Source organism: Oryzias latipes, chromosome 12 (genome assembly GCF_002234675.1).
Source record: "Oryzias latipes chromosome 12, ASM223467v1".
Classification (NCBI taxonomy): domain Eukaryota; kingdom Metazoa; phylum Chordata; class Actinopteri; order Beloniformes; family Adrianichthyidae; genus Oryzias; species Oryzias latipes.
Window position 1 is genome coordinate 12,362,191 of NC_019870.2, and position 15,654 is coordinate 12,377,844.

Genomic DNA, 15,654 nt, shown 5'->3' on the forward strand with positions numbered 1-15,654 from the left:
TGTGCATCTTTTCTAATGGCCAGATATTTTCCTTTTTTTAGACAATCCTTAAACACTTTGAAATCCTTGCCTTTTTTTTTGCTCCAGGGCACCTCTCATTGCAGAAGTTTAAGCAAGTGCCTTGCTTAAGGGCATTTGAACGCGTGACCTCTTTTTGCCCTCTCCCCTCAGCTCACTCACTCATACACGGCTACCTGTAACAACACTCCTCAGGCGCAGACTCTGCTTGCAGGACAAACAGACCGGGTGGGACCTTCAAGTCAGAGCTTCACGGGTTAACGCAGCATCTAGAATGGAGGGAGAATGTTTGTGGACCACTCTGCTCCATCTTATCTCGGTTACATGTGGAGGAGTCTGCCGTTAAAACAGCATTCAGGAAGGATATTTAATTCTTTTTTTCCCTCTTTTCCGAATAACTTTGGATCCTTAGGGAATTAGTATGCAAACACTAAAGTCATCAGAAAAATTTAAAGACATCATCTAGGATTTGTGATCATTGTTAAACCTGGATTTCTTTACAGTTTGGGGATTTTGTTGACCTGGACAACACCATTAGGAAGTTGAGCATGATGTTTAACTGAAATTTATGCAGCTAAAATGTATGGATTTTGTTTTAGAGGCAATTAGAGATTCATAATTGTTTGTGTAAAAGGCAGCTGCATGTATTTAGATCAGGTTACCTTGATAAAAGTCAAAAATAAGGTGATTTTGTAGAAGAATCTGATGGTGAAAACAACCTAGCAGAAATCTAAAAACCTTGACGAACAAGCAAACATAACAGAAAAACTATTTAGCTGAAGTTTTTACAAAAAGAAAGTGCATTGAACAAGTAAAGCAACACATAGAAGACTAATTTATGGAAGCAGGTGATCTGAAATTTCAATCAAGTTTGGTAACAACACATGGAAGAGCAGAACTAAAACAAACAGGGCCTAAACACACACAAAACCAAAGACAAGGACTCACAAAAATTGAAAGGCACAGCATGTTGGTTTTGTGCCAGCATTCACACTAAATCAGGAAAAAAAAACTAAATTGGGTTAAAATGAAACCACTATAACCCCCAAAATGAGTATTGCTCCAAAATTGAAGAATAAAAGTGTGTTTTTAACCCATCAGAAGCCATCAGAACCTATGGTGACATCAGTGTAATAAAAAAAAAAGGTTTTGGGTCTTATGGTTTAAAAAAGGCTTTTGTTTAAACTGGAAGATGTTCACCCAAAGAGAAAAAAAATGTTTGGAGATTCTTTATTAAAAAATAAGAATCCTAAAATTTCATCAAATTTGTGGTAAAAATCAAACTGATTGTCTGCACAAACGTCACATCAACTGTAAAGCACAGTGGTGGTGGGGGGGGAGTGTTTGGGTTGTTTTTCTTTTTTCTTCTTCTTTATTTCTAAGTATTCCTACAGTAATTGTGTCATTTTCCCACTTCACTTTACAGTTTCCTGCAGAACAAGGTCTTTATTTTGATGCCAAACCCAGCAGGAGACAGCAAACATTTCCAATTTCCCCTGCTGAAAAACTGCAGAGGGTCCAAATTATGCACAAATTCAAAGAAGCAAAATTAAATGGAGTGCTCTGACATTGAAAAAAATATATAAATTCCTCTAAAACAGACAAAATCATTTCTCTAAATTCCCACTAAAGGATTTGTGTGTACTTTTTCTTTTTTTTGATGAGATTGCCTGTGATGCTGAATGAAGTATTTGTAAGTTATGTGTTTGACTTCTTCTGTGGCTGCAGGTCACCTCACTCCCTGGGGCCAGTACCTGATACCTGAAAGATTTTATCCACCTTGCTGTGTGTATACTCCTGGATGTATGTGTGTGTGAGTGTGAGTGCTTTGAAAGGTGCGTTTTTCTTGATGTCTCCCAGTCAACAGTAGCTTCCTGCCTTTAGGCTCTGTGTGTTGTTTAATGGGCCGCTCTGACACAGGGCACCTGCCTGTTCCAGCACAGAAACACTCTCTGTTTGACCACTTTGCTCTGTTTGACTGGCACATTTGTTCAGGAGCTTTATAGTAAAAGGTGGGGGAGATTGGGTGGCTTCTTGAAATATGAGAGGTACCATCATCCGAAGTTCCCTCAGGTGTTCTCTGGTCTTTTTTTATTGGCCCTTGATTGTGCTGTTTCAGCTTCTTGCTGTGGGATTTTGCATCGGCGATTAAGCATGCCAAACAAATCAGGTTTCAAATGTTTAAATCTTTTGTATAAAAAGAAGGTTTCCTTCTCATTTAATCTTATTAGTAAATAGATTTGTTCACATTAATAGACATGAGAAAAGCCAATATCCCCACAATATCTTAAGACTTTGACTCTTTATTTTCTTAAAATATGCCTTTGGACTTTTTATCCCTTTGCCTGCAAGGAAAAATCTGTGAGTCAGAACAACAATATGTACTCTCACTAGTTGTGAATCCTTAAGTCTGTTTAAATTTAACCAGAAACAACTGAAAGCAAAACTAAAATGTAAACGTGTGTGTCTCAGTTAAGGTCCAACCTTTTTCTTTAGAAAAAAAATGTCTGCGTGGGAAAAAGGTGAAATATTTATTTTAAAAACAGAAAAATAGAGAAATAGAAGGCAACAAGGATGGGTTTGTAGAATTTATGTGTAAGGAAGCAATAGTACAGCAGCTACATCGTGTGAAAGCACACACCTGTTTATTTGTATGTGTCATTCTGTCAAAAATAGGTGTTTTTCCATCAACATGTTGGGACGCTGAATAGAGTGAGTGCAGTTGGTAGAATTATAATTAATGTCTGAGTTACTTAATTTTTTGTATTATGACTATAAGAGTAAGATTTGGTGTTGATTTCTTCTGAATATAAACTAGAGATGTGTTTGAAAAATAGATTTCGCTCGAGAATTTCAACTGCTTTTAGATGGTTTTAAACTAGATTATGTTTAAAATGCTCATTTGTTAACCTTTACTTTAAGAAAAGCACTTTTATTGTGTTTAAAGACAAAACTGTCAATTATGAATTGTGGGTTTATTTATTTTGTGAAGGGGAAGCAAAAGTTTGTGGTTTGTAAAACATCCAAGCAGCTGATTATTGTGTAAAATTAGTTTAATTTTGAGAAAAGTCTAGTTTTAAATGTACTCCTAAGCCTGGAAATTAAGATTTCATGAGCTCCAAATGCTCTAAAAATATGTTTTATCTGTGCTGCAAACACAGTAAATCAGCATAGAGTTAGTGCTAAAACACACAGGTTTTCATACTGATCCTTTCCTTTAACTCCAGATACTTTAGATTCACAATCTGTGTCTTCTTGAGAGCCAAAAAAGGCCTGAAACAGGCAGGGATGCTGCAGCAGTGCAGCCATTCACAGTAATGGTGCTGCAGCTCATTTGGAAGGACAAATTCTGTCAGCCCACATAATACTTATTTGCAGACCTCAATTGCTTGGCCTGCATTTTGGACCCGGAGATAAGTGGAGAACTTTCCAGATGACTGGCGCAGGACAACCCCAACCCGTCATCCCTCTCATTGCCACACACTCCTCTGTTGCCTTTCTGGCAGGAATCTCTCCAGCGGCCCCTCATGCTGTCTTTTGGCTAGTCCTCATAATGGTAATAGGACACACAAACACACTCTTACAGTAGATACACATTTTGTCTCTCTGTTTCACACACACACACTGTTAGTATGTATCTGTATTGAACCTAAGTCCCAGTCGCTTCATCCTGCAAGCTTTGTCTGCCCTCAGCTGTTCCGGCCCGTTGCCTGTATTGTGATGCCGGGCTCATTACCAGAAGCACTGTGGCCCGAATCCTCCTCACTAATAGGCCCAAAGAGAGACGGAGAGAAGTTTTTTTCTGCTGCGCCTTTTGTGCACACCAGGGTGCTTTCTTCTGAGCTCTCCTATAGCAGATGCCTTAATGTTTAACGTTTGCTTAACATATTTCTCTGGATGAGGTTCACTTTGTCCCCATCCGTGTGACAGAACTTGAAAGGTGCTCATGAATGCGCATGGATGTGCGCATTCCTTCATGCCTGACCAAGGACAGACATGAAGCCCATCAACTGACTCTGCTGATGGGCTGTCTGGAGTGGGCAGGACCTCCTGGACAACAATGACATGAAATGGAGCTATTGTTTGAAGGTTACATGGCTTGGCTGCTTGTACATAGTGCAGGTGGGTGATCTGATCTTCATCGGTACAAAACGGATGATGAAGATGACTGATGGAGGCTCTTTTTTTTCAGAAGAGATGGTCATAAACTGAAAATAGTTTGACCTGAATTGGTTTAACAAAAGTAAAGCTAAATCAAGGAATTGTAAATTTATTTTTTTAATTTGGAAAATGAAACTAAGAAAAGGGAGAGATCCTCGAAATGATAAAAAACTTTATAAAATTATATATATATATATATATATATATATATATATATATATATATATATATATATATATATATATATATATATATATATATATATATATATATATATATATATATTCATATCACCACTAATAATCCAATGACGAGATGTAGTTTGAAATAAATATTATTTCACACAAAATTTTTTTCTTAAATAATGTTTTTCTGAACATTTTTATGTTTTCAGATTGCATTATTTAAGTGAATACTGTCAAAGCTAGGCTCCCTGTGCTGTAGACGGACGTGCGCGCCAGCGCAGCGCCCCAACGTCTCCTCGCTGCGTCCTGCGCGCATGCAGGCACCAGGTGGGCCGCAGCACCACCGAACCGTGGCCTCGTTAACGCGCCGCAGTAATGGGACCGCAAAGAGGGGTGAAATGATTGCAAATAAAACTACATGATGCAGAAAATAATAAAAAGAAAAAAAAAGAAATTAGACAGATGCGCGCTTTTTCAGGATCATTGAGTGCGTCCTTTTAGAATGCTGAGAACCGCAAAAAATGGTTAAAGTCTCAGGTTAAGCACCATGCTCAAAAATAGTAATAATAATTAAAAAATAATAAGAATAAATAAAAAAAACAATGGGAACAGCATCAGTTTGTCATGCTTTAATTAAAATAATTCTTTAGAAATTCCATATGTACATTTGCAATAATATTAATAACCGCATAGGAAAAAATAGTCACATTTTTATTTGATTTGATTTTTTTTATCAAACATCAGAACATCAGCATGACATTAAACAAAATGTATTTGAAGCAAAAAAAAAAAGTTCAAGCCTCAATTGCCCCCTCCTGCTTACAATCCCCCTCACCCCCCATAGCTAATTAGTAATTTACATTATGTACATGTTAAAAAGGATAATTTATTATTATCCTTTTTGGGGCATAAAGTTTTTTTTTCAGTGTAGTTCTCTAAACCGCATGTTCAGAAACCCAATAGCTTTAAACAAAAGTCAATCCCAAACTTGATTTGAAAAGCAGACGAAGATTAAGAAGAGAAGTTGATTTAAAATGCAAAATGTCTAATCCAAAATATAAAAAGGAAAAATGTAAACACAAAAGTTAACAAAGTTGCATATTCCTATTTCCAAACTCTGTGGGTGGAGTAACGTTTTTGATGCACCAGCAAATAAAAGTCTTTGGCTAAAACTGCATGAATTCAAACTGAGAGTGTGCACTGTAACACAACATCAGCAGGGGTGATGTTATTGAAACAGCCCCAGAGAGGACATGTAAACGGGTCTGAATTACCCTGCAGAAAGGGACTAGTACTGACAAATAAACAGCAAAGGCTGGAGTGGATGACCATAGGAGGAAAAATTGTGTTCCTGGTTCTTCAGGATGAGTTCTTGGTCCAAATTCAAGAGTCAGTCAATGCAAGGCCTTTCAGTCTCGTCCGTTCTGTGCAGATCTTCTCGTTGTGGAGTCCCTGCAGCCGACACTAGAGGTGGTCGTAGGCGGCTGCAGAAGGAGGACCAGTGCGGGAGGCCGAGCTGTAGTAGTACGGTGAACCTGCGCGGCGATATGGAATAGCTCACACTATGGCTGCAAATCCAAGTTTTACAAAAGTACCCAAAACAAATGAATCATTTTAAGGAGTAAAAATGACATTTTAAAGTTGCAGGAGGGGATTAATCGTGCACACTTCTGCGTGTTTTCCCCCCTCCAAATAATAGCTTCAATCAAATCAAATGTCAGTTAAATTTTCTGCAATACATACATGTATGTTAAATGAGACGATATTACTAATTTGAGCGTGAAAATGTGAATATCTGCTTAAAGCTTTCATGTAGGCCCATTTCAGTCCATGGTTTTTTCCTTGTTGGTTTTACCACGATGCCAATGTTTTACTTGAGATCGTCAATAAAGAATTACATTTCCTGCAAAAGAGATTTAAAAAAGTCTAACTTTAAAATAAAGATCTTTGTAGTAATCTTTTTTGTTGTTGATGTCTTTCAGGTCCCATTTAAGAAAAAATAGGGTTTCAACCAAATAAAACTAATTAAAACTTTCTGAAACTACAGCAGATCTTGCTTTATTACCACAGGTAAACAGTGCAGTGCATGTGACTGAAGTTGTTTGCTCTCCGACATTTCAAGTCACGCTCAGATGTTTGACAATCACAAGGTCAGGAGAAGTGAGTCCTTCGTAGTTCGCAGAAAACCTCACTGGACTTCTGCACATGAATGTTTGTACAGCCGAGGTCACTTTTAAGTTATCTTAAGGCGGTGAAAGGGAAATAGTCAACAGCTTTGAAACAGGAAAATGCCTTAGAGTCATAGAAGCGGTGGAATCTCACCCAGAATACTGGAGTTGGTGAACCTCCAGGCTTCACTGTAGGAGGTGTAAGGCGAGTGACTATAAGACTGACCCGAGTAGTCTGCACCTGCTGCAAAAAAAAAAAAACACAATTCAGGACACGCATCGTTTCTATCGATCACATTTACGAAGAAATTTGCTGCTAAAAGGGCAGAGTTGAGACATGCCCTGCAGAGTTGGGCTGTTTGTCTGCGGGCCAGCATCTGCTCAGCCTGAGCTCATAATTCACCAGCGGTTAGTGCAGCATGTAAACCATTAATCTGCTGTGCAGGTGGATAGCTGAGGGTAAAATCCCTCGGCCCAGTGGTGCGTGCATGCAGCCAGCCTCTACGCCCTCTTTTTCCAGCACTTGTCCACTCCCATCACCCTTCAGCCTGTGCCCTTTGAAATGCCCTTTTCCTCCTTCCTCTGTCCTGCACTTCCTGCTTCTTCATCCTCTCCAGCGCTCCTCCTCTTTTCTTGATGTGTCTCTTTTTTTAACTTTCCAATATCTAATTGGTAATTATGTCGGCTGGAATGAATCCCTGAGCTTCCCACCACCTCCTCCTCCTGTCGGTTCTACCCCCAAACTCGCGCACATGTACACGCACACACCCTTTCCCTCAGTAATTGTGTATCAACGCTCTCCTCACAGCGATCCCACCAGAAAAATAATAAATCAGACCCTCTCATTTCGCGCTTCGGAGGACAGACTTCAAATAAAAAAGGCACATTGCGCGCACACACACACACACTCTTGTCACATGCAAACATCTTGACACATACAACACACACAACCGCCAGAAAGACTACGTTCATACTTTGCACCCCTTCCCGCCCACCCTTGCAACTCCCTCCTGGGCCCCCTGGTTCCCATGGCGATATGTGGTCAGAGGTGTCTGGCTGGGGGGTGTGGGCAGCAGGGTGGAACCCCCAGCCTGTTCCCTGTATCCCTGGGGCCCGAGTGCACCCACGAGCACCACCGCACACACATCTCACAGACCTGGCAAGGCTACTGATTAACTCAGCCTGTCTCACTGTTAATCTACAAGCCTCCATCCAAGCCTCTCTTTTTCCCTTCCTGCTTCCCCCCCTCCCTTAATCTCTGCCTAACTCATCCGTTGGCCACTGCTATTTTATTGGACTTTTTTTAGGTCAAATATCTTACCTGCTACCATGCCTGTGATGGCGGAGGAGGAGTATCCTGTCTGAGCAGGAGAAGGGATATGGGGTGGGTAACCTGGCAGGGTGGAGCTCATCATGTCACGTCCTGGAAACACAAAAAAATCAAATGTTTGATACCAAATTGACCTTATATTCAAACTCAGTCATTTAACGATAATGTAATAGCTTAATAATTGTGATTTCGAAACATGTTGACAAAAAAAACGCCTGTTAAAATGACAATTCGCACTGTTATGGTATGATTTCAGAGCATGGATGAGATGGAGGGCCACAATACCTGATATTATGGACTGACTGCTGAACTGCCCGTATGCTGGTGCATGATGGGAGAATGAGTTGAAGGTGTTGGAAAAATGGTTGGAGCTGCTACTGCCATTGCAACTGCTGCTGACAGAAACCGGCTTCTGCAGCGCTTGCAGGTCCACAAACGCCAGATTGGGCACTGCAATGTTTGGGGAGGGACTTGTGCTGGTCACTTCTGGGGACATTTCCTGTTTTAGACACAGTGGCATGGTCTGAAGGGGCTCTGTAGTGGTGCGAGCCAGTGTGTAGCGGGTGGATGAGAAAATGGAAAACAGAGGCGAAAATGAGTGGCGCTACAAGGCGAAAGTGGCAAAAACAAGGATGGAGTGAATGGTGAAGGTGAGAGTTTGAACTCTCTTGATGCTAACATTCTCAGGTTTGACCTAAATAGTGTGAAGGATTATTTTAGGAGTCTCACCAGTCACCATGGTGTAGCTCTGATGTGCCGACAGATTCCGTCCAATGACAGAGGTGGATGAGAGGGTTGTTTTGGCCTCGTCGAGGCTGCCATTAACGAGGGACAGTGGGTACAAAGTCTGAGAATTACAAACCAGGGTTAATTATTGGTCTAAATACAGAACAGAACACCAAAAATACAAAAAGACATGACTGATTTGATAGTTCATGACTACCTGCTCTGTCTTATTGCTGGAGGATGAGCTGAACGATTCTGGAGGGTAGTGGTGGCGATCAAAGCCACAGTCCAGATGTTGTGTTGAGAATTGGTCCAGTCTCATCTGTTTTCTCGGTACACTTCCACTCCCTTGAGAGTCCACACTGTGCCGGCAGCTTTCCTGATCACCTAGGAAACATACCAAGGACAATGCACAAAGGGAAATGTGAAAATGCAAATTCAGCCATGGAAATTTTTAAAGATTACCTTTGAGTTTGTCCATTTTGGTTTTTATACGAACCACAAAAACAAAGTTGTAGACCTAAAGTCAAAGGTAGGTTTACTAGAACTCTTTTGACGTGTTGCATACCACCGATTGACAGTTGAAGTTTTGTACCTGACTTGTGGTGTCCCTCAGGGCTCTATCTTGGGACATTTTTTGTGTCTTTGAACACGTCTTAAAAATATTGTCCTAACTGAAGACTATATTAAAATGCATCTGACAGAATGTGACTGATAAACATGTCTACATTTGGTACAAGTCAAGAATTTAAGCAGGAAAAATGGCAGTAAAAGCTGAAAGTTAAAAGTAATTCAAATAGGATCAGTAAATCTTAATTAAAAAAAAAACAACATATGCATTTTGTCTCTGGCAGACAATTTTTAGCACTCCTTAACCTCTTTTAACACTTTTCTCTCATGCTTCTTTAAAAACAAGTGTTTATTTTGCCCCGATGGACTTGACATATATTCTAAATGGTTTGATCTTACAATAAAATATGTAACTACTAAACTTGTGTTGCAACAAATATGTAAGGTACTGTTTTCCATGAGTGCTAAATAAATGTGGAAGATAACTCCTTTTGTGACTCCTTACTATGACAAAAGCACCATTCTGAGTCAATTCTTGCTAATCAGATGTCAATCTAAAAAAAAATCTAAGTTTTCAACCACCATCTTCTCTCCTATTCTTCATTCATATTTTTCAGTTTATTGAATGGCTTTCTGATCTAATTCTTACTGTCGTCATGGCTCCTCTTGCCGTCAGAGTTGGGTTGAGCGATACCCAACAAGCCGTTGATGGAGTAGGTGGAGCCCACTGAGTCTGACTGCGGAGACTCTGGAGGGGTGACAGCTGAGCTGGGTACTGAAAAGAAAAAAATAAAACAGGAACATTTGAAACTACAACTTTTTTCAATCTGTGGTTTTGCCCCCTCAATGACATTAACCTAATCCTTTAAAGGTATCAGAAGAATCCTAATCTTAATCCTTAGGATAATGCTGTACGACAACCTCAGCTGTTCGTATGTTTGAAAACACTCACTTAAGGTTTGACCAGGACTCAGGCCCTTCCCATCCAGCGGGAGGTTAAACGGCTGCTGGACCTTTGTTCGGATGATTCTAAAACGAATACATTATTAAATCCCTCTGGAATAAGTGGGAATATATAAATCTACCTAAAATGCTGTTCCTCACCTATTAATGGAGCTTACGCTGGGCACCGTGTCGCTGTCGCACACTCCCTCTGCCAGCAGCCGGTCTCTGATTTCCCAGGCGAACATAGTGGGATTTTGCCTCTTGTACTCTGCAATTTTCTCCACAACTTTTGGCGTGGCCACTTTTGGCTTGGAGCCTCCAATCACGCCGGGCTTGATGCTGCCTGTCTCATAGTAGCTGATGAAGAAGATAGTTGAGGATGTCAGACATCACTGAAGTTCTCCAAGTAAGTAAACAAGTCAGAAAACAAGTAGAGGCTGATTAACAGAAGATGGACATTAAACAGGAAGCCCATTACACTCACCGTCCCAGGATCTTGCTGACACAGCCATGACTAACCCGGAGCTGCCGTGAGATGTCGCAGGGCCGAACACCCTGGTGGGCCATATCCACGATGCGTTGCCGGATCACTTCCGGAAGTGGTCGACCATTAACAAACATTCCACCTAGTTGGTTAAGACCCCCATGACCTGGGGGAAAGGGGGGGATGAACACTCATAAATGTCAAGGAACCAAACACAACCCATCCTTAATGCACATTTGAACCCAATGTAAATGTAACCCCACCACTTTTTGTGGAAATTACAAATTATTACTGTTAAGTTTAAAGGAGTATTGGCCCCATGAAGTGAAACACCTCATGTTCAAGGGGGTCCTCCATTCACATCACATATTGACTCCCAATTTTTACCCTGGGTCACAATATTGTGAAAGCTAACAATGCATCATTCAATATAGACAAAGAAAATAAGGAGATCACGCAAAATGCTACTTTTGTCCTAAAGTATTTGACATACACAGCAAAAGACGTTTTTCCAAAAATAGCATACAAAAGCCAAGTTTTTATTACTGAAGAAGGTGGCAGCGGGAGAAAATGCCTTATCACGACTTCTTATACACAAAATGTATTTCCTGATTTTAATGGGAAAAAAAAATTGTCTGAACTCCATCAGTGAAGCTAAACTTTAAATTTATGGGAACAAATAAGTAAATATCAGTGAATGTACTAGCTTTAAGGTGACCCTACCAGTAACTAAGACAATTAAGGGAGAGTAAGGATTATTTGGTTGATGTTAGAGGCTAATCAGTTTAGTTCAAACTCGGCTGGGTTGAACCACTCATTTTTATGCTTCCAATTTGTTGACGGGGTGACTTATAGCTGGCTTTAGGGGCTGACAAGATTTTGCTGTTACATTTTTTAAAGTAAAAAGAAAAATACACCTTTTATCACTTTTTAAATTTTTTTTTTTAATTCTAAATATTTTCTCAAAACCGGATTTTTTTCTTCTATTTAATTTTCTAGCCAAGAGGTATGTGTTTTGGTTTTCATGAAGGTAAGCTGCATTGTTGGGCTTATAAAAGTTACATTTATCAATCATTTAAATAAATTAAAGAATAAACATTTTTCCCCTATTACTATAATTCTTCATTTTCGTGATTGACACAAACGCCTTAATAAAATGTAAACCTTTAGGATTCAGAAGGGTACTTCAGGGACACAACCAAAAGATCTGTAAAAATGTAACTTCAAAGCTACAGACATTAACTAAAAAATATATACATATAATATATATATATATATATATATATATATATATATATATATAGATTTTTGACAAACCACAACCATCGTTGTCAGAGAACACTCCTGCTTTTCATTCTACAGCGACTCGCGGATTTCTGTCGGCTTCTTTCCCCCAGCTTTCATTTCCACATCAAACGGCAGCCGGACGAAGGAGGGCCGCCTCTATTAACGCCACCAGCGAAGTGTGGCAAAAAAAATCTCCCCGCCAAGCTTCATCAACCTGCAGGATATTAAAGCGGAGCAGCCCCGGGGGGGTCGAGCGCGCACCCCAAGTGTGCACGGCGCACTGAGGAGGCGCGCGCTTTGCAAAACAAAGCTCCAACTCATCAAAACCTTATTTTAAAAAGAAGGATAGATGGATAGATAGATAGATAGATAGATAGATAGATAGATAGATAGATAGATAGATAGATAGATAGATAGATAGATAGATAGATAGATAGATAGATAGATAGATAGATAGATAGATAGATAGATAGATTGATTGATAGATATGATGTTTTTGTTGTGCATCTGTGCCTTCAGTTTCTTATTCATTTATGAGAAAATACATCATGCATGCAGCTGTGTCACCACTTAAATAGACAAATGTTTTTACATTATAAAGTGCTGGGAGGTTTTTCATTGCTTGTCCATGAACTAAACACCTTCTGCACAGGCTTCCTGTTTAAATTATCCAAAAAAGACAAATATACATACAAATTGTGTTCTTATTGTTTGCACATTTCTGCTTGTGTTGGAAAGTATTGAGCATGTTTGACTGAGCCGGTCAGGGTTGTAAGGACAGGCGGGAGTCCGAGAAGATCTTTTGTTGCATATTTACCTCTTCCAGTGGACATATCCCTGAGTCTTCGATTCTTGATCCACCAGCCAAACTGGACGCTTTGCTCCACTTTGAAAACTAAAGTGTTTTTGCCGTGGGGCCTGCCTTGGCTGGCATGTGTAGGCTCCCAGGGGTTCCGCCGATCACCACCTTCAGGACATCAGGAAATATGGAATTTTGTTAGTAACAGGATTATAAACTCAACAATTTTATACTGGCTCTTAACACATCATGCATGATTTTTTTAATGCCGGTTGATATCTAAAAGTAAACACTTGTACCTGTCTGTGCTCTTTTATGTCACACCATCAAACTGTAGAAAAAAGCTACCTGAGCACTTTTATAGGAATACAACTTATAATGTAAAATCACCAAGATTCCCTTTATGCATCAGTCCTGATCATAAACTGTAGAAACATCCTTCTCATTTTAGAAGAAATCAAGGTTATTTCAATACATAAAGTTCAAAATCAATGAGTGATGTAATTTTGTTTAAAAAAAAAGCTTTGTGTGGGTAAAAAAGTAATCATTTTGGGGTAGAAGTGTAAGGAATAAATTTAGTTGGATTGGACTAACAGTCTTTAGAAACGATTATGTCAGTATTTAGAACATTTTTTTTAAAGATTAGGAGAATTTTTACTTCAGTTTTCATGAATTAAACTATTCATTAAAAACACAATAATACATAAATGTCAAATAAGGAGTTCAAGCTCTCTGTTTTTAATTTAACAGGCATTATTCTGATCTTTTTAAAGTGACTGGCATCTCTTCTGAACTCATGTTTCATCTCCTTTTTAGAAGCTACCCAAACTTCTTAAATCATGTGACACGGGTACAAACATTATTATCGATTTATTTATTTTTAGTAAGTCCAGAAATTATGTTGGCTTATTAAAGAAAAGTTTGAGTCATTTTTTCAGAAATTGTTGCTGTACATGAATAAATTCATTACTTATTTGTACTTTGGAATTTCTACAGAGAAATTAAAGCAAGGAAAGGAAATAAGGATGATTTATAAGTTGTAAAAAATTATAAAACTGTAAAATTGACTGTGCCTTAGAGCAGGTGTCAAGCATAGAATATTTTCAGAAGCCTCTTATAAAGCCATGTTGTTTTGGGTGGCAGCCTAAATAATTAGCAGGCTGTCACAACATTTACCAAATGTGACAAAATAGCATTGTCGTACTGATTCTAGCCTCTGGCTAATGTTGTACATGTCACAGTTTCTTTTAATAGGTCTTGGAATTGAGCTTAATAGGTAATTTTCAGTTACTGAAAACATTTTAATTTTCCACAAGCATTTTAATTTCTACACAGTAAAAAAAAGGTAGGATTTAGCAGTCATACGTATATGATATAAAAAAAGCATGTCTAAAATAATAATTATAATTCAGGATCTACTTTTTAAGTACTGGCCTTATATATATGTATATATATATATATATATATATATATATATATATATATATATATATATATATATATATATATATATATATATATATATATATATATATATATATATATATATATAAAGATATAGTTATATAGATATATAGATATATATAGATATATATGACTGTGTATTTTATTTGCGTCTTGGTACTTTTACGCATGAGACCAATCCATTAAAATAATGTCTTTCTAATTGTTATTATAGAACACGTAAATTGAAATAATAAGTTTTTTTGCTGTTTATATTTTCTGGTTTATATTTTTACTCTACAAGTATGACTTCATTTAACAGCTACAGTGGAGAAGTGCCACGCTTCAGACGGTTTGCGGTGGTTTTTCTGGATGAAATCCCTGCCTAATTTCTTCGTCAACTCCATGTTTTGTTTCTTCTCCAAAGACAACCGGTTTCGTAAAGCTTACCTTTTTTTTTAGCGCTCAGCTCCACGGAAAAACAGTTACAATAACATCCAAAATGATGGGAACGCTGGTCTGCTCCGCTTCCAGGCTGTGTTTGAGGAGGCAGGGCTGAACTGCTGCTGCTGCGGTGTCCTGCGGTGTGTGTGTGCAGAAAAGCTCAGGGAGGATTTATCCAACCGGGGCTGCGCGGAGGACTGGGCGCCGCGGCCATTGGATGGCAATTAGAAAGGGGGCGCGGTTTATTGCGAAAAGAACACTTTCAGATAAAAAAAAGAGAAGCAGTAAAAAAGGACGACTGTCCCTGTGTTTTGGTGGTGTTACACCGACTGACATACAGACTTTCAGAAACACTTGTCAGGGAGCCGCTCGCTGTCATTCATAGATCTGACTAAACAGCGACTTTTTGACACCAAAGGTCAATGAGACAGAAAGCTACTTTAAATTAGCAAATAGAACGTGAGAAAGTGAGAAAACGCATAATTTTACGCATCATTTCTTCTAAAAACACTTTATTACTCCAAATAATTTGTACATTCATAAAACATCTATTTTCAGATGACGCACAAGGTTAAATATTAGGCCCATCTTATTAGGTATATTGGGCCCTCGCAGCCTCAGGGGTTGTTGATGTGCTTCTTTATTTACTTTATTTAACTGGTAAATCTAAAATAAAAATAAACGCTTAAATTGGAAAAAAGTTTATTTTACGCAGGTGTCGGAGTCCATATGCGCCGTGCGTCACGCAGGCGACCCGAGCGCGCGTCATGCCTCAACCCGGGTGTCACGATCCCTGCAGGTTTCAAACATTGTCAAAGTTGTTATCACAAGCCTGCCAAAAACAAACACAACACCTCATCCACGACACCGCGGCGTCTACGGCGCCCATAAAGTCAGCTTTGTCCACGTCTTGTAAGAAAATGTTGAAAAAATAAATAAACTAACTTGACAAATGTGATTTAGCAAAAAAGGAGAGGGGGCTTTTTTTAAGTCCTTATCTTGTCTCTTTGAGATTTAAATTGATCTTTGAAAGGTTTTGCAGCAAGATCGGTGTCTGCGGGACAAAAGGCAACTTGTTATAAAATTAATAAAAC

At 38.9% G+C, this 15,654-nt stretch overlaps 1 protein-coding gene across 3 annotated transcripts; it reads right to left on the reverse strand.

Moving 5' to 3' along the window:
- Positions 1 to 4,977: 4,977 nt before the first annotated feature.
- pax8 (paired box 8) lies at positions 4,978 to 14,714 on the reverse strand. Of its 3 annotated transcripts, none has more exons than XM_023961085.1 (12): positions 14,567 to 14,714; positions 12,692 to 12,841; positions 10,588 to 10,729; positions 10,263 to 10,460; positions 10,111 to 10,187; positions 9,808 to 9,933; positions 8,806 to 8,975; positions 8,592 to 8,709; positions 8,148 to 8,396; positions 7,854 to 7,955; positions 6,687 to 6,776; positions 4,978 to 5,899 (listed from the first exon to the last, which is right to left on the reverse strand). In XM_023961085.1, the coding sequence occupies exons 2-12, from the start codon at positions 12,705 to 12,707 to the stop codon at positions 5,829 to 5,831; spliced, it is 1,359 nt and encodes a 452-aa protein (XP_023816853.1). In that variant the 5' UTR covers positions 12,708 to 12,841; positions 14,567 to 14,714; the 3' UTR covers positions 4,978 to 5,828. The 3 variants fall into 3 exon arrangements, with proteins under 3 accessions (XP_023816853.1, XP_023816852.1, XP_023816854.1); XM_023961084.1 differs by having other exon boundaries at positions 10,588 to 10,753; XM_023961086.1 differs by lacking the exon at positions 8,148 to 8,396 and having other exon boundaries at positions 10,588 to 10,753.
- Positions 14,715 to 15,654: the final 940 nt, after the last annotated feature.

Bases quoted from the DNA above. Each gene is read 5' to 3' on its own strand.
- pax8 (XM_023961084.1), bottom strand. The intron at 7,956-8,147 runs GTATTGTGGCCC...TTGTGTTTCCAG, and splicing joins CAGTCAGTCCATAATATCAG to GACGTGACATGATGAGCTCC. The intron at 6,777-7,853 runs GTAAGATATTTG...TTTTTTTTGCAG, and splicing joins CATCACAGGCATGGTAGCAG to CAGGTGCAGACTACTCGGGT.